At 31.1% G+C, this 24,822-nt stretch overlaps 1 protein-coding gene across 3 annotated transcripts in view; it reads left to right on the top strand.

Annotated features, from left to right (window-relative positions):
- LOC143198607 (proton-coupled amino acid transporter-like protein acs) overlaps positions 1–24,822 on the top strand; it is a 58,508-nt gene that overhangs the window by 16,690 nt on the left and 16,996 nt on the right. Inside the window, exons 1-2 of one of the 3 annotated variants that reach the window (XM_076407942.1) lie at positions 14,439–14,782; positions 23,333–23,476. In XM_076407942.1, the coding sequence (XP_076264057.1) occupies positions 14,724–14,782; positions 23,333–23,476 (203 nt within the window). In that variant the 5' untranslated portion in view covers positions 14,439–14,723. Of the gene's footprint in view, positions 1–14,438; positions 14,783–23,332; positions 23,477–24,822 lie in introns of those variants that run through there. The other 2 variants (XM_076407944.1, XM_076407943.1) reach the window with 2 other exon arrangements.

The following is a 24,822-nucleotide window of genomic DNA, read 5'->3' as shown; positions in this document are numbered from 1 at the left end:
TAAACTTGCCAGTCGATTGGACTGCGGAGTGAAATGATAGAGCCATGTTTCATCCATTGTCGCATATCGATGCAAAAACTCGGGTTTATTACGCTTGGTCACCTTCAATCACTGCTCCGAATCATCAACTGGTCGTTGTTTTTGGTTAAAAGTGAGCTCGCACGGCACCCAGTTTGCACAGAGCTTTCTCATACCCAAATATTCATGAATGATATAATGTCACGTTCAGTTGATATCTTTAAAGTGTCTGCTATTTCATTTAATTCCAATTTTCGATCATTCAAAATCATTTTGTGCATTTTTTTAAATGTTTTCGTCGGTAACAACCTCTTTTGGGCATCCACAGCGTTCGCCGTCTTCGGTGCTCATTTCATCACGTCTAAACTTAGCATATCAATTCTTGATGACATTTTCTTGGGGCAATGTCCGGAAACTTGGCATCAAGCCAAGTTTTTGCTTCAACTGTATTTTTTCCCTTCAAAAAGCAATATTTTATCAATACGCGAAATTCCTTTTTATCCATATTTTTCACAATAATAAAAGTTGCTTCATTCAAAATGCTATAACTCACAAACTGATGATCCGACAGCTATCATATTTATACACTCATCTTTTGAGGGTTAGGTCTAACTAAAAAACATGGATTTAATTCAAGTAGTATATATGCAATAATCTATGTATCACGCTGGAGACTTTTCAATTGACCTGTTAATTCAGTAACATTTATTCATAAAGAGTAAGATAATATTTATTTATGTAATACAGTTGATTATTTATTATAACAACCACAGCCAACTGAAGGAAATTCTTAATGATTATGTAAACTATCGGAACAATTATTGGCAATGAGTGAGTCAGAATACTGCAATATGATACAACTTAGAATTGATCGTCAATCTTTTTTACAAACTAAATTTAAGAATAATGTCTTAATATACATTAAAATGAAGAGAAACGCAAGGTATATAATTTGCCTTGATCTCAACGACCAAGCTCTGATGCTTGATTATATCACATGATTCCTAGATGTGCTATAAACAATATGGAAAATATAAAACTGATATTTTGATTTAATTGAAGACAAATGAAAGTGAAGTACAAGAAATTAATTCTTTGATATTTGGATATTTCCAGATTCGAAAGGAAGCATATGAACATTTTAGTGTTTTTAACAATTTAATTATAAATGAATAATTAAATTAATATTAAATTTATTGTTGTTTTCTTTTGGGCATAATATTTAAACAATCTTAACATGTACTCTTTCATTAAAAAAAATATACGCGATATTCAGGTTAAGGCAAGCAAGGTTTTTAATATTTAAAAATTCCTACTTTTAGAGACATCTGTGATGAAATAACAAAACTAAAAGTTAATGATTCACGCATAATTTAATGTTTCCATTGAAAACTTTTCATATCAACAACATAATAGTGAAAATATTCCATAGTTACGAAATGGTGAAAGAAAATGTAAACAAACAGGTTACGTTTGTTCGTATAAATCATTAAGTGAAATTCCTGCATATTTAACTCATACATACATATCTCATTAATACTAATAACTTCATACGAAATCAGTCGTTTTATTGATATGTTTAATTTAAGTTATATTAATTATAGTTATATTTACTAAATATTATATTTTGTTACAAAATTGAAACGATATCTATGATCAACCAAGACTATGCATTTATGCAATTTAACTAGAAAACTAACCTACTAGCCTTTTTTTCTTCTTTTGCAAGCTTGACCTAAAGACTTCTTTTAAGAACGGTTTTATCTAATCAATTGTTATTAGTAAGCTCTTGGCTCATTCACTCATTCATAAAATTTTTACGTGTAGTTATCAGTATTAGAGCTCAAAACCACATCGTGTTCCACAAAAACGTCAGTCGACTTGAACGGAATTCTTAATGAATTAAAAATGGTTCCAACGTTGGAATCATAATAACTAATAAACCGATATATATCGGTCCCTGAGCAAAGCCTACCTTGGCAAATGTCAAGGAATATTATAAATAAATATTATATTTAGGTTAGTTGTTAGGGACGACACCTTTGTTATTAGTATGCTAAATTTTCGTGCTCTGAGGTCATAGACGTTACTAAAAAGGTTTACCTTTTAACATTTACGTATATTTTTTGCAATGTAAAAACGCGACGTAGTGGTTGTTTTAAATTAATTTTCTGTAAAAAAGATGAAATTGTTCCTCAAAAATGCTCAAAACTATAATTAACACAAACAGTGATAGATCTCACTAGAAATACTAGATAGATTACTTAATATTAAAGTTGGTTCTCTTACTTGATCAATAGATGATAGATATATATTAGCAAGAAATAAAAATATTTGCAAATTTTACAATAGTTCAATGTAAATAATGTATTTGAACTAAATATATCCCTTCTTTCATATTTACAATATTTAGGGTAAATGATGTGGCTCGGTGAATGGAGGTAAAACGAAATGAAACAGTAGTGTTTACATTATGTGATCGTTATTTATTGGCTATATAAAAAAAAGTGAAAAATACAACTGATAAAACGGATGGCAGCGGTGTTACCTGAATACGAGGCTTGGGCAGTCGATGGTGGCACGTCTAAACCAAACGATGGTTGAGCAGAGAATAAATCGAAATACCCTTCAATAACATCCCCGATAAACGTCTCGGGGTTGCCGCCAGCTGTTTGTTATCGGGTTCTAGTTGGCGCTGCTGGCACCCCGCCCGTGTTCAACATCTGGGATTATATTTCTGGGTATTTTGTAGACCGTTATTCCACGATGTAAAATTCGACATGCCTCAAGGTCGCTACAAATATATTCATCAAAGAAACAGTAAATGTAATTAAAAGATTCTGTGAAAGTAAAAAGCTATATTTTAGATAGATAAGTCCTCAGATAAGATTCTTCGTAACATAAACCTTCGATAAGTTATTATATGGTAGCCTTGTTCATAAACATCTAAAAGCTGCTTGCTGATCTGCGATTTTTTTTGCAATAAGTATAAAAAATATCGAATTTTACAAAAAAAAATATATCGATAATTTTAAGGAAATATAAAAATTGTGAAAGATTAGCCTAGAAAAATATATTTTTTCCTAAATTTCTTAAAGAATAGTGATACTTTTGATAAACCTTTAAGATTAATTATCAAAATTCCCTAAATATTTAAAATTAAGTACAAATTTTAAAGATTTGTTAAAAACTGTATTTATTTTATTCTGAAAAAATATCGAAAAATATTCGCCAAAAAATATCGGCCAAAAATATCTGATATTTTTTCTGCATCCCTATTTCAGATACTATCACTCATGAAATATTATCACATCAATATCGAAGTAATATAACTCTTGTATAATACCAGAGCAGGAAACAAAATGAAAAGAATCAAACCATTTGATTTTATATAGAAGCATAGCAGTGTTAATACTTAACATTATTTCAGAGTCTAACCGAGGGCCGATATATACCTAGGTTTAAGTTATTGTAAAGACAAATTGTAGTTAAGTCGGCAACCAAGAGTAAAAGTGTAATAGATATTTTTTGTTTATATATATTTTTTGATATCGGAATCATTATATACGGATTTTCGATGTCTTTTGAAAAATATTCCTGTCATCCAATGAAATAATTAAAAAAATTACAAAAAATTGAAATAATACGAAAGAGTATATTAAAAATTGTGGAAATATATGATAAATTACGCCTTTATACATATATAATCTATTTAATCACTTGTGGGAAAATGTATTGAGTACTTTCTACATAATTGACTGTCCTCTGAAGAGTATGAAATTAATCACCAATCGATACGTGCCACAATGAGGAAATCATTCTATGACGTTCGAGTGGAGAGTGTTGAGCGAACAACGTTTTGACACTGTTACTTACTGACGTCTCGGACGTATTCAGAACACTTGAAATTCTACTCGAACCGATATCTAGATCACCATTTTCCATCACAGCTTACCTTTTATCAAGTTTACTCCACCTTTAGTCGAGCTAGGTACTCGAATTAATTTGTTTACTTTAAAAATGCAGCATATTGTGTTAACAAATCAACAAATAGCCGCAGATAAAACGAACACCTCTCTGTCTATACATCTCACGATGTTTATACAAAATTTACGCTAAACATATTTACGTTTAATTATTATAATGATAACGTTTTTGCGGTGAAGCAACCAGTATAGAAAAGATTTGTTAAGCGTTTGCAGATATATTGTTACATATAGACGAATGGATTTAAAATGTGTGTTATTTAGAATGCTCCATTCACATAATTTTTCTTTTTTTGATATATTTTTATCCATGGTTTAATTATCCATGTTGGCAATGTTTATATCAATTCCTTTAAAGTTAGTTTATAATTTCTGTCTTGTGATATTATTATTATTATTATTATTATTATTATGAGAAATAATAACGTATTATATTCTACTTTCGTTGGAACATATTTGTTGTTTAAAAGTATTTCCATTTTACGCTTTCTTACCTAATAACTTTTATGTTTCGTTCACCGAAATATTAAGCGTAGTTTATTAACGCTTTAGACTTGCGCTAAGTTCCATTGATTTCAAATTTCTAACATATGCCACATTTCGATATCGTTCTTCTTCTTGTTTATTACTTCTATGTACATTTTTCATGTAAAATTATACTTACAACAAAATCTACACTATTTAATATAACATGCTTTTATCCACCTATGAAAAATATGCTCAAATAAAGCACAATTCACCCTTTCACATACAAAAGAAGAAATTCACACTTCATTCTTGTATTGTATTTTGTAACAAATTTAATTAAATCTAATCAGACGTCCTAATTCTAAGAAAGGCATATCCGTTTTGTCATTCTTAACTTCCTTGGAGCATTGGTTTTTCTTACACCTGTCAACATTCTATCTGTTGTTACACCAAATTTTCATTTTTAACATATATAACATTTTCTCACGCGTAAAATATGATGGCATTTTAATCATAATTGATGGTCAGTATATGTTTCGAAATAATTTGCAGATAAACTACAAATTATCTATGAGATTTTAAAAACATTAGAAATAATATTACTACCTCTCTTTTTTTTTATTTGAGCAATGTACCACATAAATAGTCTCTATTCTGTATTCCCCTTAACTTTCATGCTTTTGGATGCTAGAAAAGATGCCCTCACTGTTAATTCTACATTTATTCCATAATTAATTAGTAACATTAAGTGTATTTTCATTTGGTTTAGATCTTCATGTAATGGAGAAAGGTTTTAATATATTTTGGTTGAAGCAACGGTAGTATTATGTGTTATTTGCATAAGCCTTTGGTGAAAATTAACCCAAAACACATTTGAAATAGATAGTTTTTCTTTTAAGATGACCGCAACTGAATTATTTATCACTGTAACAGTAAAAACAATACTAAATTCGAATAACACCAAAACTGCAACATCCTAACTTCAAGTCTTTTTTAATTAAACATAATTCCCTTCAAGGATCATACACTGATTATAGCGATCCTCCAACTTTTTGATACCATTTTTGTAGTACGATTTGTACTTCAAAATAGGCTTCACTTTCAGCGATCACCTCTTCATTCGACGAAAAGGTCTTCCCAGCGAGCGTTCCTTTGAGATCTGAGAACAGGAAATATTTGCTAGGGGCCAGATCTGGAGAATATGGTGGATAAGGAGCAATTCGAAGCCCATTCATAGATTTTTGCCATCGATTTTACTGACTTGTGACATGGTACACTGTCTTGGTGATACAGCATTTTCTTTTTCTTCATTATTCTTCGTAATAATAATTAAGTTTTGTGTGAGCTAGATAAAACTAAATAATGATGCAATATCTAATAATATATCTTAGAATTGTGCTGATGTTCTAGCAAGTTATTACTGAAAGTCATATTATATTGATAAGCATTGTCTTACTTTACATGTCTAAGTCATCCAAATTCATTAAATTAGACACCTGTGGTTTTTTATCGGTTTTCTATTATTCAATTCTGCGACCAGGGTGTTCAATGATAACCTTTAAAGTTTATTGTATACTAGGCTACACAATAATGCTACATAATTAGGTATCTAAAAGACAGACGCAAGAGGGTGACTCAATTATGCGGGAAAATGATATGACTATATGTAAAATCTATACCTAGTTGACGTAAAATTAATTCGTTTTGGTGGTTGTGGTAACAGGTTGTACGTCAATTTCCAAGATCTGTATCATGCTAAGTGAATTTCTTAAAAAAGAAAACCTTTCGGTAAATGTCTATTGTAATATACATTAATAAACAACCAATATGTTTCCAGAGGATTCTCTTTTTACCAATACGAGTTTTACTTATTTTTCTTTGAATTCAGACCAGCAAAAGAAGAACTATTTGCTAGAGCAATAATTATTCTGTACCATTTTTTTCAAAATATGAACCATCATTTCTAAATCGTTTTAAAATATCATAAGTAATGTATCCCTAATGTATAATATATTTTTAACAGAAAAATTGAACAGACTCATAAAATAAATAAGAAAGTCATTAAAACGTAAAAAATAACTTAGATTATTAACATAAAAAAAAACGTTTTAAAATAATATATGTACTTAATAATCGTTGTAATAACTAAAGTAATAAATAAAAATATACAAAAATCTCATTTAACCTATCTATTAAACGTATTTTATGTACACACAATTTAGCTTAATACCTACCTAAACCTATTTATCTATTTACAATATTATTTTAAGTACTACCAACTGATCATTTTGAAATCGGTATGAGCAACAAATTAGATTTAAGCTCCTACAGTTGCGATAGCCGCGGGTTCAAATTCTGCCGGGGCATGGTCCTAAATTTATGTTTTTGATTGTCCTACGCAAATGGTGTAAAATCCGATAAGCAAAATGATCCCAGCCACGCCAGTAACCAGGCTGTGTAAGACCGGATGTCTTCTGGGATAATCTCTAAGTAGGTCCCTCGCCAGTCGGTAGGCCTAATGCCGAGGCCCGTGGTTCAGAGTCCACGTTAAATAGTAGGTCCAGTCCAGACAAACCCATAGTTGGTAAAAAGAGACTTTAAAATATACAAAAAAACAAATTTTAGATTTGTTTTCTTCGTAATTTGATTTTGTGCATATGTCACAAAATTATATCATTATTTTTGCATTGCTTGGGCTCAAAAGAATGAACATACGTAAAAAATATACAGCCAAACATAGAACATATAAATAGGAAATTAATTCGTTTAAAATAACCGCAAAACTTTCTTAAAATGTCTTGAACTACTTCTTTTGTAATTATTTGCAATTATCTCCAATTATAAATTTAAATCAAACAGTGTAATATTTTATTTGTAAACACGACTACGTTTAGTTATTTTTTAACGTACGACACATACAACCGAAAGAATTTCAAAGCTTCAAATCTGACGTAAAACAATTAACGATTGATGTAACAACTGAACCAGCTTCAAATGTAATAGGTCGTGCGAAATCGTTTGATGTTTATTAACGTTATTCACTCCATATTGTCTTTGTTCATCTGCGCTACTATACTGAATGCCACAAAAACAGTATTTCGTGGTATTTTCCATTACAGATCTATTTAATTATAGTTCGCAGAGATAGAAAACACGAATCTCATTATTTGATTTAATTGTTGTTTTAATTGCAATAACAGCTGTAATTCATAAATAAATAACGTTATATTTTTTTATTGCAGCACAGCTCTAAGGATTTTTATTCAAAATAATCATTGTTTATTATTAGACAGTGACACAAAATATATACCCTAATATACATTGCTAGTATGATCAAAATATCTTAAGACTTTAGAAAGAAAATGCAAAGGAATTATTTATTTTCTAAATTCATCCATATAGATCATAATCATTCTCCCTGGATATTTCGGTTCTACTTTAGTCTCATAAGTTGATTCAAACTGATGTCCTCGATGTGCTTTTCAAGAGAATTTGATTTGTTGATAAAAAAATCATGAAGAATCAGTATTGGGTGAGACGGCAATCAATATAGTCTTCTTAGGACAAGTAGCTTACAATGCATAATTGAAAATTCATTATTAACACACTACGACTGTTATATATTATTATTTTTAGGTTATAGTAGTTCAAGACATCTTTAGTGTTTTTCATTTTGCAATCACAGCAACATTTTGCGAATCTGCGTCCTAGTTCAATATTATCAAAGAGTTGCAGTATTTGGCTATTATGGCGGAAGAGCCTTTCATCATATCTTCTTGCCAATCTCTTAATATCCTCTATGAGAGTTGAAATCCGAAGGTCTTGGTATAAATATTTGGTCCTATATTATCTGGGTGCATCCACAATACTTCCCAGGACATTATTGTGAAATATTTGTTATCTGGTGAATATGATCGATTGTATTTAATATTTCAAAACTTTTCCAATAAACATTTAACCAGTACCCTAAACTGGGGTTACTTTAGGCCACTTGAGAAAACAGATTATAAAAGTTCTCTATAATGCTACACTTTAGTAAACCAAACAAACTTGTGGCTCCACGTATTCTTAAGCTATTCTGGTGTGCTCATAAACATTTATGAGAGAAAAATAGTGTCACAAACGTTCTGAAAAAATCTAGATATATGTTAGTCATCTGTTGACATAGAACAAGTAAATATTTTTGCATCATGTATTTGATTTATTATTTAGTAACTACCACAATATTTTCTTTTTATAACAAGACATAACCATTGAAAAAGTAATAATTCCTTTAAGTGTCAAAATTCACAAGAGTTTGTTGATTACATTGACAAAGAAACATCACGCAAAAGAACAACTATTCTCAAATGTTTCAAGAGAAGTTGGACAATTTGTTGGGTTTACTTGTGAAGGGGAAATATTCCCAGGGGAAATAATCTGCTTCATGGACTAACAGCGACAATTAAGTGAATGCAAAAATCATTGAAAGCGTGGAAATGACCCCAAAAACTAGACCAAATGGCCTAGTCCTGGGACGACGTATTAACGTATGAGGACCCATAAACCATAAATAAAAATATCAAAAAAAAAGAAGATAAATTGCTTATCTATATAAGTCCAAGTAATGCAATATTACTGATGTAGATCCTTTTACACACCTTTGAATCTAATGGAGCAAAGTTATCCCTCCATTGGTATGGTTTGCGTCACATTCTAATAAAAAATAAAAATACCTGGATTACTTTTTTTTCAATTTTTTTCTCAAAATTTAGTTTTACGAACTCGCCTTCAGCATCTACTACAGTTCTGGAATTCCATTAATTTTCCTTCATGGCATTTTGTTTTATTTATCCCAAAAGTGGAACAAAGTAACTCCTCTAAAAATTAAAATTCTCTAATATTTAATAAAAAGTTTGATAGATATCTTTATCTGCGTGATGAAAAATATATGATCGCGACATCTTAAATATTTAATCTACTCCACTCTGTTGGTTGAATAATCATAATATTTTTTTTAGCTAATTGGAAAAAAAATCTATAAAATTTTTATATACTTCAATGTCTATTGATAAAAACCGATATTGATTTCTCTAAGTTGGCGTTTGATTAATGATAAATCCGTTTGTTTTATTGGCGCACAACATCCGGCATTCTTGATGACAGAATAAATAGTAATGTCAACGGCAAAAGAACTTAATAGCGGCGTCAGTAATCTTGAACTAATAATTTTTATTATATTGCACAGATCAGGTAAATACTTATATATATATATATATATATATATATATATATATATATATATATGATTACAATGAAATTACTAACTTTGAAATGATATAGACGGATTTATTTTCATTATTGACATAAATTAATAAAGTTGATTCTACTGCTACTGCTTACGAGCTAGTGGCTAATCTTAAAAGAAGAATATGAAATATTTGGGGCTCTTCCGAAGAAGCTTTGTTTAAATAAGTTAGCTATCAACTGAATATAATCAGTAACTTATATTATTTTGTTCATTTATTCCATTGTTTATCATTGGTTTTTTATCTAATATGTCCTTAAAATGTATCATTTGCCACACAGGTGAATTGAGACTATTAATATTGAATATGAGAATGAACTACAGCCTTAAATATATTCAAGTCATTATTGTCATTGAAGTCATTGAAGGTAGAAACACTGCCTTTCCAAAGTTGGTTCAAGATTAATTATTTAATAGCAGTTAAAAGTTTAATAGTAGAAAAAAAAATCTCATCGATCAACAATATAATGTGACCTGAAACAACTAAATGTTTTACTTTTCATTTATAACCAAAAATGTAAAACAGTTCACTTCTTGTAGCGACAGGCATAATAAGCATATCAACAAAATATCTACATTGCAACAAACGATGGTTTTCTGACTAAAATAGTGGCCAGAATAACAATAGTTATTATAAGTGTTTCATATATAGAAAAATTTTGTTTCAACACTTGTTATAGAATACCAATATCAAAAGAAGTAGCTTATTAAATGTACTTTCCTTATTACCTAAATTGCTTATTATACAGGTACTTTACTGCATACTTCTACAACATAGCATAGTTTTTCAAACAACCTCATAATATGTTATATTTAGATCAGGAAAGAACATTTGGTAACATAGTAGTAATAGTATCGTTTCCCATTATGAAAGTGTTCCTTACTACTAATCTAACCACTAAGAAAAATTACGCACTTCACGAAATTCCTCGAACTAAAATTACACTGTAAATAGTAAAATTCAGTATCTTCATTTTGATAGAAATATAACTAGATATATTACTATGGAATAAATTATGTTAGACAGGTCTTCCATAGACAGAAATAACTTTTTTACCTTATATCACTAAATTTGTTATTATTTATTATTTCAGGGTCATATAGAACTCTTTAAAAAATTAAATATTCAGAGTAAAATAATACTTTTAGGATAATAAATCTTATTTTAAGAAATAAGAAACATGCTTGTTATAATAATAGTTATTAATAAGTAAATATTTTAAAAAATAAGTAGTTATATTAAAAAAAATGTTATTATGGTAATTTAAATGGTATAAATCAAAAATTAAATACTTATTGCTACTTCTAGCTCTTCTAATTCTATTGCTATTTACTTTTTTAACATAATTTTTATAACTGGATCTGTTATAAAGTATTATATGTAGTAAGTATTGAGCAATGCAGTAAAATAACTTTTTATTGACCAAACAGATCATTAACCAAACAAGAATTATTACAGTAACAAACAACATAATTATAAACACGTAGCTGTCAGTGTTTTATGACAAAAAAAACTTTAACACAATTGATTACATTAACACAATTAATTGAAATTTGGAACAATTTGAAAAAATTGAAAACATTTTGTCAACAAATATGACATAAAATATTACATAATAAAATTTTATGTAGAATTTTTTCCAAAAATCCATTGTACTATACAACAAAAAGATAAGATAAAAAGCATAGATTTTTTATAACCTAAATATATCATATTTTTTAATTGAAAATTAGAGCTACTTTACGAATTTCTTTGATTACGTCAATATTTCATCATATATTTCATCATCATTATCATCATCATCATCGTCTGAACTACTAATGGTAGCTAATTAGTTTGTTTTCAACAGCTAGTTGTTTTCTTTTACCTGACAAACAAATCACGAACGCTTAAATATTGTATGTAAAACGAATTTGGCGCTCATTATTGATTAGTTTTCCAACGAGCATAATATCTGGATCATCAATTATTATTGCTACAATATCTCATTGAGAAGGCAACACGTTTGAGAAGCGAATACACATCTTGCCTGTTCAATCAGACAAGTCATTGAATGCGAATGAGTCCTAAATTCTAATGTTATTTTATCTAAATGAATATGTATATGCACATATATTTTATTTGAATTCAATGTCGAATTATCAAAAGCGAAGCAACACGATTATTGATTGTTGAATAAGATTTATTCTTGTTATTCAGAATTTGGAAGCTGTAAATACACTAAAGGAAAAGGCGCTGAAATAGCCCATTCAAGATCAAAACATCATAGAGTGCATGTGTTTTTTTATTCTGACCTAAAACCCTCTGGGCTTACCAATACACTAAACCAAAATTGACTCACCGTTGACCCATGTGGGTCGTTACTGCTACTGCATTAAATTTGGAGATATGGTACCCGTTGATCGGACAGCCGTTATTGGGCACGAGGACCCGGCGAAACAACAAATAGTGAAACTAACAATATGTCGTATGGGGGCAAAAGTTATGACTGCAGCGACGGATAGGGTGGCTTCAGCCTGGAAAAGGGGGAGGTTAGCGATGGCTCGGTGCTCCCAGAATGTCGACCAGCTTGCGAATAAGCGCGTTTTCAGAAGAACTTGAGGTCAGTTGTTGTTTGTGGAATGATTGAGATATGAAGTGCTTGATATCTGGAGTGTCAGTTTCCCTGTGGATTTGATTATTTCCGACAAACCATGGAGCGTTTAAGATTCTCCTGAGGAGCTTATTTTGGAAAACTTAACGTCGTTTCAGCTTGGTTGGTGTAAGAAACTTGAAGTAGACATTAGATCCGTAGAGGAAAACGGGCCGAATTAACATCTTGCAAAATAAGCATTTGATAGAGATGGCATCAGTTATTACGAAATAGTCCGCTATGGAAGTACTTTTTCGTTTTAAAGGTGATTCTCCGATACCTTTGACATTTAACAAATACGCCCTTGTATATAGCTAACAAATTGACAGGAAAATATAGAAAATTCAGTGGGAGCTTTTACAGATGACGTTATAATAATAACTGATACTAAGAGATGGATCTTAAACAGATGGATTATGACACTAAGAGAATGCAAAATGAGAATTCGGTATAAAAGCAAAACGAAAATGATGGTGATGAGAGAGCTAGAAATAATAAGTATCCAAATTAAGAATTAAAATTAGAACCAGTAAAATCCTATTAGATATCTGGATATAGAATTCGAAGGTGATGGAAGCCGGGAGAATGAAATGAATGATAGAAATAGAAAAACCTTGAAATTGTACTTTTCTATAGATAGCAAATCCGTTAACAAAAGTAAATATTGAGTAAAAATAAAATGGAATTGTGCAAAACAATTTAAACAGCAACTCTAACATTCGTTGAGACTAGTGTTTATTGCCAAGGACAGAAAAAAGTAAAATACAAGCAGCAGAAATGAAATCCCTCAGAATAATTTTGCTTATTATTCCATGGTTTATATTAGCGAGTTTTCATCTTCACAGATAGTTATTATTATTTTAAGTAAATATAACATGATTTAGCGTAGCATGTAGTCATGTAGCACTGATTCTTGATTATGATTATTATTCGACTGCTGAGATCCGTATCTTAAATCTTTTTTTTAATAAATTAGCTCATTGTTCTCAATTATATATTTTTTAGTAACAGCACTGGATTTTCACACACACATGTGCACTGCCAGTTGTAGTTGTGTTGTCTTGAAGCGGAGTTGGCGGACTAAAATGTTGTCGACTTGTTCGGTGTTTTTCATAAACCTCGCTTGTATTTTGGAAAATAATCGAACACCTATGAGGTACCGCTTTCCTCGTGAATTAGAGTGTTATTGATGAAGCAAAGGGCCATCGCGATCATTCGTAATATGATATTTGACCTCACCTTCGGAGGCTTTAAGTAGCCTGATGAAGTGAAACTATATCAAATTGAAACCCGTACAATTACACGGATCTGATTAGAGCTTTGTCCAGCAATGTATTGATGCAGTGGAGGGGCTACTGTTCCTACATATTAGGGAATAGGTATGATAAGCAATACTATTAAATTTGCATTACCCCAGAATAAGTCAGGGTTGTAACAAAGTTGGATAGGACAACAAGTAAAATGTACACAAGAACACACGCTGAAGTATACAAGACATATAAAGAAAATGCGAAAAGCCAGGACGAAGAAAAAAATCAGAGGACTATCTAGGAAGAATTTATCAGAGAAAAACCTCAGAAGAGAGGAAAACCTCATTTGAAGTAAGACTGAGAAAAAATAGACAATAAATAGAATTTATATATGGAACACTGAAAACAGAAAAACTATTAATTTACTTTAAAAACTGATAATGAGGGTTTTTATCTATTAGAAAACTGACCAAATCCTTCCAAACTCGTTCACCATTCAGGTCTTAGCTCACCTCCATCAAAACAAATGGCCACAGGGATGAACATGATTGTTATTCCGTCTGGACAGCTTATATTTGTTATGAAGATTGTGTTTAAGCATCTACTGTACCTTCGTTCTTCGTTCTAAAAAAATTAAAAAATCGTCAATCTCTATGATCTCGATATTTTTGGATATAGGGCCCAAATCCTTAATAAATAAATTGTTACCTATTTATTTAACTCGAATAAAAGTTATTTCAGGGAAGAATCATCAGAAATCGCGTTAGAATAATGACAGATTATAGGAAGTCAGAACTATTCATCGGTAGCGGCTAACCGATACTTGTATCAAAGGAGAGATGGAGAAAACGCCACTATATATTAAAAAGACTGGCGGCGATCGCGATTTAAACAGTTTCGTACGAGATTCCCGACGGATTCGCCAGTAGTAAAAACGCGGACAATTCGGCGAGCACCGTTTTTTCTCAGTCTCATGAAAATCCCGACTACCTTTAATAGTTTTTGGAGCTTTTCTTTTCGGAATCAAAATCAACGATTATAACGACGTATATACTGGCTTGTGTGAAAACTTTTTTAAAACATGAGTGATAAAAAAATTCACAGTTTGAGGGTGGAGGACAGAAATGACAGTTTCAATAGGTAGGTTCATCATTTATTTACTTTTTATATATAAATTATTAGTTTTCTTTGTCAAAATTATACATTTATATTAAATATTTTTAGCTTAACATGTTAAAATAATTCAGTAGCTTTCCACAATATAATAACAAATAAATTACAATTCTTATAAAATTTCTAACACAACTGTCAATAATTACACATTCTTATTTAATATATTTTCTTTAGCCTTTAGCTTTTATTAATGTTATTAAGATACTCAAACATTAGTTATTATTTTGTTTGTAGAAATTATAATATTTTAGATGATGCTTCACGTATCACAATCGAGCAATAGTAAAAATAAAAATTAAAATATTTACTTTTTTTATTTATTAATATTACTAAAATATCTAAAAAATAATTATTTTTCTCTGGTAACATTAAGAATTTATATTTAATATTTTATATGCTAGTTAAAAGCAATGAACAACTAAGAAACCATTCTTTTAAAATACCCAACACAAATTTTACATATATCTTTCTGGTTCTTCTAAATACAAAATTGAATTTTAATGAATGAATTGAATACTTGTTAAGACGTAAAAAAATATTTCTTCATTTTAATTAGCGTTAAGATTAAGCTTAATTATTAGCCTCTGGGAATTCTACAATCACGCACTGTTAAAATTTTGAACTTTTGATCATTTGGAGTATCACGCAACAAATAAATTATAACAATATTTTGTAGAAATTTTTTAACAATGAACAATGTCTTGTTTGTTAAGAACGTTTAATATTTTTTATATTTCAGATGCATTGAAATATTTTACAGTCAGACTTTATCATTTTAATGAATTCATATGTCAATAAACGTACATAATATTATTTTTGATAATGCTTGAGTGAAATAATAAAACAATTATAGCCTTTAATGTATATATAAATATTTTATATTTAAGTAAACAGTTCTAAATATACTGCTAGCCATAAATGAAAAACTTTTTGACATTAAAATTGTATATAAGAAAAAGTTTCAGTTGTCGTTCGACCTTCGTAGAGTAAAGACGTGTTTGGAGCGACGGTCAGTGTAATAAATTTGAAAGTGTACTACCTGTGCCACAAATGCGATTTTAAAAAATAAGTAAAAACCGTGACGACAATAACAGTGTTAAAACTGCGCGTTAAATGTTTAGTGAAAATGTGTTTAAAACGATGGTCACTGCAATAAAGTAACAAAGGTAAAATTTTGGGGGCTGTTAAGGGTCGGAGGTGCATCATCTGTACCACAAATGCGGCGTTATAACGGTTCTGAAACAAATACCGGTACTGAAATTTTTGTAAAAACGTGAATTAAACTATTCATTAAATAAAAATGATTAATAGAGAGAACCAGAGACTAAATGAGATGGAAACACAATCCTCAACGTCAGGTGAAGCTTATCTGGCACAACAGAATCAAATCTTTTGTCAAGAAAACCATAAGAGAACGCAAAATGAGCAAGCTCTCTATAATGCGTATATTAACGAAAAAACAGCCCGACGGAATCTGGAAATTGCACTAACAAATATGCAAAAACAATTAGATGCACTACAACTCCTAATAAAAAACCAAAACACATACAATCCAACTAGCATTCCCGTAGTGAACCAGTGCACTGAAAACAAATTGCCTGTAAACTATGAAACAGACGAGGAAGAATTGCAAAAAGAAGTAGGCTGGATAACAGTTAAAAGAAATAAGAAACGAAAAGCAAACTACACACCTGAAGCTTCACCACAACAACCAAAAACCATTAAAGTACAAGAATTGAATAAAGAAATAAAAGTGCCGAGACCACCTCCAATTATAGTAAGTAATGTCACAGACTTTGACTTGCTATATGAAACAATGAAAACAAATAATATACTATTTAGAGCAACAACATTAAACAATGGACAAATCAAATTAAACGCCGAATGTCGTAAAACTTTTACGAAAATTGCTGAGTGCTTGGAATTCCTAAAATTACAATGGCACTCGTATGAAGATAAGCAAACCAGAGACATTAAAGTAATGGCAAGAGGGCTTCCACCGACAGCTAAAACTACTAAAATAGTGGAAGAGTTAATAAAAAATGGACTTAAATGTACTGACGTCACAAATATCCTGAAAAAAGAACGAAATAAAAATAACAATGGAGAAATAGTTGTCCAGAAGAAGCCTTTACCACTGTTTATGTTATCATTCCAACATAACACGGACATAAAAGCAATTTATGAAATTAAACAAATTCTAGGAGTCGAAGTAAAAATAGAACCTCTTAGAAAGGCAAATCTTGTGCCACAGTGCAAGAGATGCCAATTACATGGACACACACAAAAATTCTGTAAAAGGGAACCAAGGTGTGTAAAATGCTCAGGAAAACACATCACGGGAGAATGCAAAAAACCCAAAGGAACAAAAGCGAAATGTGCGAATTGCAATGAAGCGCATCCAGCAAGCTACAGAGGATGCGTAGTTGCGAAAACATTCCAAGAGAGAAGAAATAAAATCAGTCAGGCTAAAGAGCAAAAAACAGTGACTCAAAATAAACAACCAAAAATGTACAACGAAATCAACGATGAAATGACCTATGCTCAAAGCATAAACCAAACCGCTCAAAAAGAAACAAAAAAAGAAGACGTTACAACCAACGAACTGCTATTGAAACTTATAGCAAAGCTGGACAACCAGGAAAAGATTATTGAATCGTTTTCTGAAAGATTACTTAAACTCGAAAACAATAGGGCGGTGGCCTCAAGAACTAAAAATGGCAAGTAAAGACATCCGCATCGCAATTTGGAATGCTAATGGGATTCAGAAACATCACGCTGACCTACAAGTATTCCTAGAATTGCAAAAAATAGATATTTGCTTAATATCTGAAACCCATTTGACAAAGGAATCCTTTATTAAATTTAGAGGATATTACTTTTACCACACCATTCATCCAGCTAACACAGCAAGAGGAGGAAGTGCAATAATAATAAAAAATAATATATGCCATCATCAAGAACCCGGACTCAGTTTAGCAGAAAATCAGGTAACGGCAGTAACTGTTATATCTAGCAAATACAGGGTTACATTAGCTTCCATATATAGCCCTCCAAGATACAACCAAAAAAAAGAAAATTACTTGAATGTTCTAAACAACCTAGGAGAAAAATTTATAATCGGTGGTGATTTCAATGCTAAAAATACAAGATGGGGATCTAGAATGACGACAACTAAAGGTAATGAATTACATAAAGCAGCTGCTGAGCTAGGGTGCAGTTACATGTCGACAGGAAAACCAACTTATTGGCCTACCGATCCAGAGAAAACTCCAGACCTGTTAGACTTCTTTATAGCTAGAAACATAACCACTAACTACATGGAAGTTGAAGAAAATTTTGACTTAAGTTCAGATCACACACCTGTGATTTTGACGCTGAGTGAAAACATTATAAGAAAACAACAAAATCCAACATTAACCAACAAGAGGACAGACTGGGAAGGATTTGTTGAAGAAATAAACAATCGAATTCAACTAAATGTTCCCCTTAAGACAGAAGACCAATTAAATTATGAAACCGAAAAATTCGTTGCAGACATCCAACAGGCTGCTTGGAATAACACTCCAGAAATTAAAACTTCAACCAAAGGAATAAATTACCCGAAAGAAATCAAGGAAATGGTAGCTGAAAAACGAAAACTACGGAAAAAATGGCAGCAAAATAGAACACCTGAAAATAAGAATATCTTAAACAACATAACACAAAGGTTGAAGAGGGAAATTTTGGAAATTAAAAACAATTCCATAAATAACTATCTACGAAATTTAACAGATGACAAGAACACAGACTACTCGCTCTGGAAAGCCACTAAATACCTAAAACGATCCTGTCTACATAGTCCTCCGATAAGAAACATGCATGGAAGTTGGGCACGCAGCAACCTGGAGAAAGCAGAAGCATTCGCTGACCATTTAGAGAAAACTTTCAAACCAAACGAAAGTGAAATTGAACATACTTTACCGGACATAGACGGCGAAAATTCGACAATTCAATTAACAACTCCGAAAGAAGTCACCAACGTTATTAAAACTAACATCAAGCCAAATAAATCACCAGGCTATGATTTAATAATAGGGCAATTGCTGCACAATCTGCCAAGAAAGGGTATTATAAAGCTCACTAACTTAATCAATGCAGCATTTCGACTGAAATATGTCCCAGACGTTTGGAAAATGGCTGAAATAATAATGGTTCCAAAACCTGGAAAATCACCAAATGATATAAAAGCTTATCGACCTATCTCACTGTTACCGATGATAGCTAAGGTATTTGAAAAGCTCCTCTTGAAAAGATTAAAACCAATTATAGAGAGAAAAAACCTAATACCAACACACCAGTTTGGGTTTATTACCAAACATTCAACGATTGATCAAGTGCATAGAATAACAGATGTTATTGAAAAAGCCTATGAAGATAATAAAGTATGCTCAGCTGTATTCTTAGATGTAGCACAAGCTTTCGACAAGGTATGGCACAAAGGCCTCGTCCATAAGCTACAGAAAATATTACCGAAGCAACACACCGAACTATTAAAATCTTACATCACAGCCAGAATGTTTAGAGTGAAACAAGAGGAAGCTTACTCTACAATAAAAGAAGCTAAAGCAGGTGTACCACAAGGAAGTGTACTGGGGCCAATTCTGTACCTACTTTATACATGTGATATACCACAAATCGAAAACATTACAATGGCTACATTTGCTGATGATACTGCTATTCTTGCTGTCGGAAACAATAGCGAAGAAGCAACCCGAAACCTACAACAGGCTACTGACGCTATAAATAAATGGACCCAAATCTGGAAAATACAAATTAACCAAAACAAATCTGTGCATGTTCAATTCACCTATAAACAGGCCGCGCTTACACCATTGACCATAAACCACACTGTCATACCATACAGCAATAATGCTAAGTATCTCGGAATGACACTTGATGCAAAACTACGGTGGAAGGAACATGTCAAAAAGAAAAGAAAAGAACTTGAGTTAAAATATAGAAAAATGTATTGGCTAATTGGAAGAAAATCTCAATTAACTATACATAATAAATTACTTCTATATAAACAAATATTAAAACCTATATGGACATACGGAATACAATTATGGGGATGTTCCGCAAAAAGCAACATAAATCTAATACAAGTTTTCCAGAACAAAGTCCTAAGAAGCATCGTAGGTGCACCCAGATATTACCGGACCATTTATTTACATCGAGATCTTCAGATACCGACTGTCAATCAAGAAATTAAAAGAATTGCAAAGAGACATGAGGAGAGACTTCACTCTCATGTTAATTTCGAAGTATTACAACTCTTGGACAACACCAAAACCGGACGCAGACTCAAAAGGACCAAACCATTTGAACTTGTGTAGTGTGTTGTAGTGTAGTGCAGTGAAGTGCATTAGAAAAAACTCAAAGTGTTAAAACAATTATTATTATGTTAGAGACTATGTAGGACTGATGAGTCCTATTAGATATATACCTAGATTTAAGCTATTATAAGGACAAATTGTAGGTTAGTCGGCAACGACTAGTAACAATGTATATAATTATAAAAAAAAAAAAAAAAAAAAAAAAAAAAAAAAAAAAAAAAAAAGAAAAAGTTTAACAAACTGCCAATTATTTAAGGTAGAATCACGTATATTTTCTACAATTACGAATATAAATGTTATTGTTTGGGTATCAACAAACAACACAACAATATGATAATTAAAAAAACAAAACAAAAATTAATATACAATAAACTATAGGCACGTGTTCGACATCTCTACAGGCAGACTTAGAAAATCATTCATTATTAAATATTTTATTATTTTATAGGTTTATCAGGTTATAATTGTCGTTTATTTTTAAATCGCCTACGCTCATTTATTTTTTGGAAAAATATCTATATTACGTAAGATTGTCCAATAAAAATAGAATATTTAAAAAAAGAACATTAGTATTGCTGGATTTTACTGGCTACTAATGTGACAGTTAGTTAAATTTGAAAGTATTTTTAATGTATAACATAGAAAATATTTTGAAAATTCTGGACACAATACACATTCGACATAATAAAAAAAAATATAAATAGCCTAGGACTATTTCGATCTCTATTCCAATAAATCATTTCAAGAACTGAAAGAAATCTGAAATAATCGACCTAGAACTCATTTTCATTACATAATTTTACTGAGAATTCTACTAAAAAGATGTACTTTCATTCGTCGCATAATTATTTAATGGATAATTAGATAGTTGGCTATGATTTATACATGAATGTTTTCATTTCGTATTTTTATCAAAATTGTAATTAATTAATTTTTGTAGTCAATGAATAAAACGCATGATATGAAGAAATTTGGACTTTTGATATACATTACACTAAAATGTGAAATGTCATCATAAAAAAAACTTTCCATGATATAGAATTTTTTTATTATCCGTACCGTGTACGACTCTGTCTCGATGTAAAACAAACATTATATCAAACAGTCGGGGAAACCAAATAAAACAGTTCATTACGCCGAGAACGTAAATAAAATCGAAGAAAAATTGGGTTTGTGTGTATTTTTGTTGTATCAAGGATAAGTATCGAAATCTGAATTACTTGTTCAGGTAAAATGTTTGGTGGAATTACCAGTTTGGATAAGTCCTAGTCTTTTTGAAATTTTTTATTTAAAATAAAAATATAGTTAATCATTATTTTCTGCCATCCTCTCTTAAAGCTTCAAACTAATGAAAAAAAAAACATCGGTTTAACAGCTGATATTTTAAGGTTTGTAAAAATGATGCACCATACGTAAGAATAAATTAAAAATTCTCGCATTTGGTGTTTAGGGAAGGCACATGCGATTATTGAAAAACACAAATGCAGCTACAATATGTCACTATTAAGTTTAGACGCATTCCACCATATTACGACAAAATAACCGAGTTATTTATGCTTAACTTGAATGATCACGATGTTGCTGAACTACGGTTGCAACACGGCTTTTCCACATACCATACAGCTCGTGCAATAATTCAGACAATAATCGTTTCGATAGTCAGAATTTACCCTCTATACCATATGATTCAACGTCATTTCATTTCATTTTATACGATTATTTGAAATCAAAGCCCTATGCCAACCAGCCTACAACTACCGCTATATAGCATGTATATAGTATACCATACTACCACGAAGTTTTTTCTCTCATGTGCTATTCTATACAGAATCCTAATTTATACACTACTAACATATGATGCTTCAACCATGTTTTAGAATGCGGACAGTGTTGTCTTTGATTTGATTTGATTTAAAACTATTTTTAGAGATTTGGTAGTCGCTTATAGTATTGGATCCCTGCTCTTATGGCATTTGATAAATAGTTGCTATATAATATTGATAGGCATTCTTATGTAAAGAGATGTAATGTGATATTATGTAATATGGTGATGAGTTCATTTCCTTGATTTACAAATTTGTATCATAGTTTATAATATATTTTATACGTCATTGTGTAACGAGTTACTAAAATTCCAATAAATATATCGATTTAACTGATTATAATTTGATATAACAATTAATTTCAATGTCAAGTTCAATGTTATACCCATTAAATTTATTTGATAATTTTTTGCAATGTCTTGATATCCATATTATGTAGCATTATTATTTGTAACTGAAATATGATGAAATAATCATTATCAAACAATAATCATTATCAAATGTGTAATACAATGAACTGATCAGTTATCTAATATTTTGTCAGAATAATGTCCTTATCAATAAATTTGATTGCTTCACTGTTATAATTCAATTATAATTGTTCAAAATTTGTTAAAAATTGCTACCTTTTAATAATATTAGTAACACATGGGCTGAAAAGTCCCGAACCTAACACATAGATGGGGCAAGGTTTATAGCATTCACCGCTTGTTCAGTTAATACAAACCTTCAAAGGAGAGCTGTTAAAATTTCATGATATTCTACCCATACGTTACACTGCTTCTTGATGGAAAAAAATGCCGTTCAAGCGAAGCAGTGCCTTAAAAAGTGTTATAAGGTCTGCGCTTCATCAGAAACAACAATCAAACATTGGTTTGTTGACTTCAAAGGTGATCGCAGAGACACCGATGAAGCAGAACGGAGTGGACGTCCATATGATGTGATAACACCAGAAAACATCAAAAAAAATCCATAGTATCGTTTTGAATGATCGAAAAGTGAAGTTGTATGACTGAGCTAACATCGTAAAAATATCGAGAGGACGTCTTGGTTTTATATTGCTTATTTTATGAGCATTTGATTATGAGAAAGCTCTGTTCACTCAGTGTTCACTTTTGACCAAAAACAAGAACGTGTTGATGATTGTGAGCAGTGTTTAGCCATGTTTAAACGTTTTTTTTTGCGTCGATATAATATACATTAGAAGATAGTATCAGTGTACATTCATATAATTCAGAATCTTAGGCATTATTCTACTTCTTACTAAATCTCTTAAGCCTTTAATTAATTCCATCAATGTTTATTTATTGTTTCAGTTTCTCTGCAGCTATCAACTCCAGAGAACAACTGACGCCTAAGGAAAATGCCCACACCTACGTACTGGAATTGAACGAATTGAAACGAAAAGAAGCCGGTGAATACAACCCCCATGAAAATATCGAAATAGAACATCCCACCACGTAAGTATCATTATCACTATTATTTTATTAATTCCTTTATTCGTGTAAATCTTCAAATTTTCAAAGCACTTTTGTGCTATATCGTTATCGAAACTACTTGAGTTCAAATGGAGCAAACAACAATTCAAGAATCATTCCGAGAAATTACTTGACGATAATTAAAATTCATTTGTCCAGCCAAAATGTATCAGGAATTTTCATATGAAGACCGAAAAAATAAACTGATAAGTGAACTCTAAAATGAATGTAATCTAATCAAAAAATATTGTTAATTAATTGTGTTTATCATTATCTTATTGTTTTCATATTATCAGATAATTAATTGAAATTTTTAGAAAAAATAAAATCATCGGATTCAAAACGTGAAACAAAAAAAACTAACGTAATTTGCGGGGGGTCTCCATATAAGTATTTTGACTAATTAAGATAAGATTATATAATGTTTTTAATTACTTTACTTACTACCAATATGAGGTGAATTTCGATAATATAACAGATGAATTGAAAAGTCCCCGGTCTACCATAGCAAAACACATTTTTGGACAAATTAATTTTTTTTTATTCAACACAATTCCCTTCAAGGGTGATACACTTATTATGCGACCCTCCAAATTTTCGTCGCTGGGGCCAGATCTGGAGAATACGGTGGATGAGAAAGCAATTCGAAGCACAATTCATTAATTTTTGCCATTGTTCAAGATAGTCAATGAAAGATATTTCATGCGCATCCCAAAATACAGAGGCTATAATCTTGCCAGCCGATTGTTGCGTTTTCCTGCGATCTGGAATGGATTCATCGTGCGCAGTCCACTCGGATGACTATCGATTGGACTTCGGAATGAAATAATGGAGCCACGTTTCAGCCATTGTCCCATATCGATGCAAAAACTCGGGTTTGTTACGCTTAATCATCTTCAAACACTGCTTCGAATCATCAATTCGTCGTTGTTTTTGATCAAAAGTGAGCTCGCGCGGCACCCACTTTGCACAGAGCTTTCTCATACCCAAATATTCTTGAATGATATGATGTACACGTTCAGTCGATACCTTTAGAGTATCTGCTATGTCATTAAATTTCAATTTACGGTTATACAAATTCATTTTGTGGATTTTTTAACTGTTTTCGTCGGTATCAACCTCCTTTGAGCGTCCACTGCGTTCACCGTCTAAGGCTGTCTAATGAAATTAAAGATTTTTCATCTAAATTGCTAATGAGCTATGAAGTCTATTTTTTTCTTAGTTGCCACGTCAATAAATAGAACAGTCAGTTTTGGGGAACACAGAATCCTCAGTTAATTCATGAAACATCATTGCATCCACTAAAAACAACTCTATGATGTGGTATT

The sequence above is a fragment of the Rhynchophorus ferrugineus genome, unplaced genomic scaffold (genome assembly GCF_030347505.1).
Source record: "Rhynchophorus ferrugineus isolate W39M unplaced genomic scaffold, kcgeb_rfMv2 rfM6, whole genome shotgun sequence".
In the NCBI taxonomy this organism is placed as follows: Eukaryota; Metazoa; Arthropoda; class Insecta; order Coleoptera; family Curculionidae; genus Rhynchophorus; species Rhynchophorus ferrugineus.
Note: the sequence above shows the minus strand (reverse complement) of the source record. Positions and strands in the feature narration are given on the sequence as shown.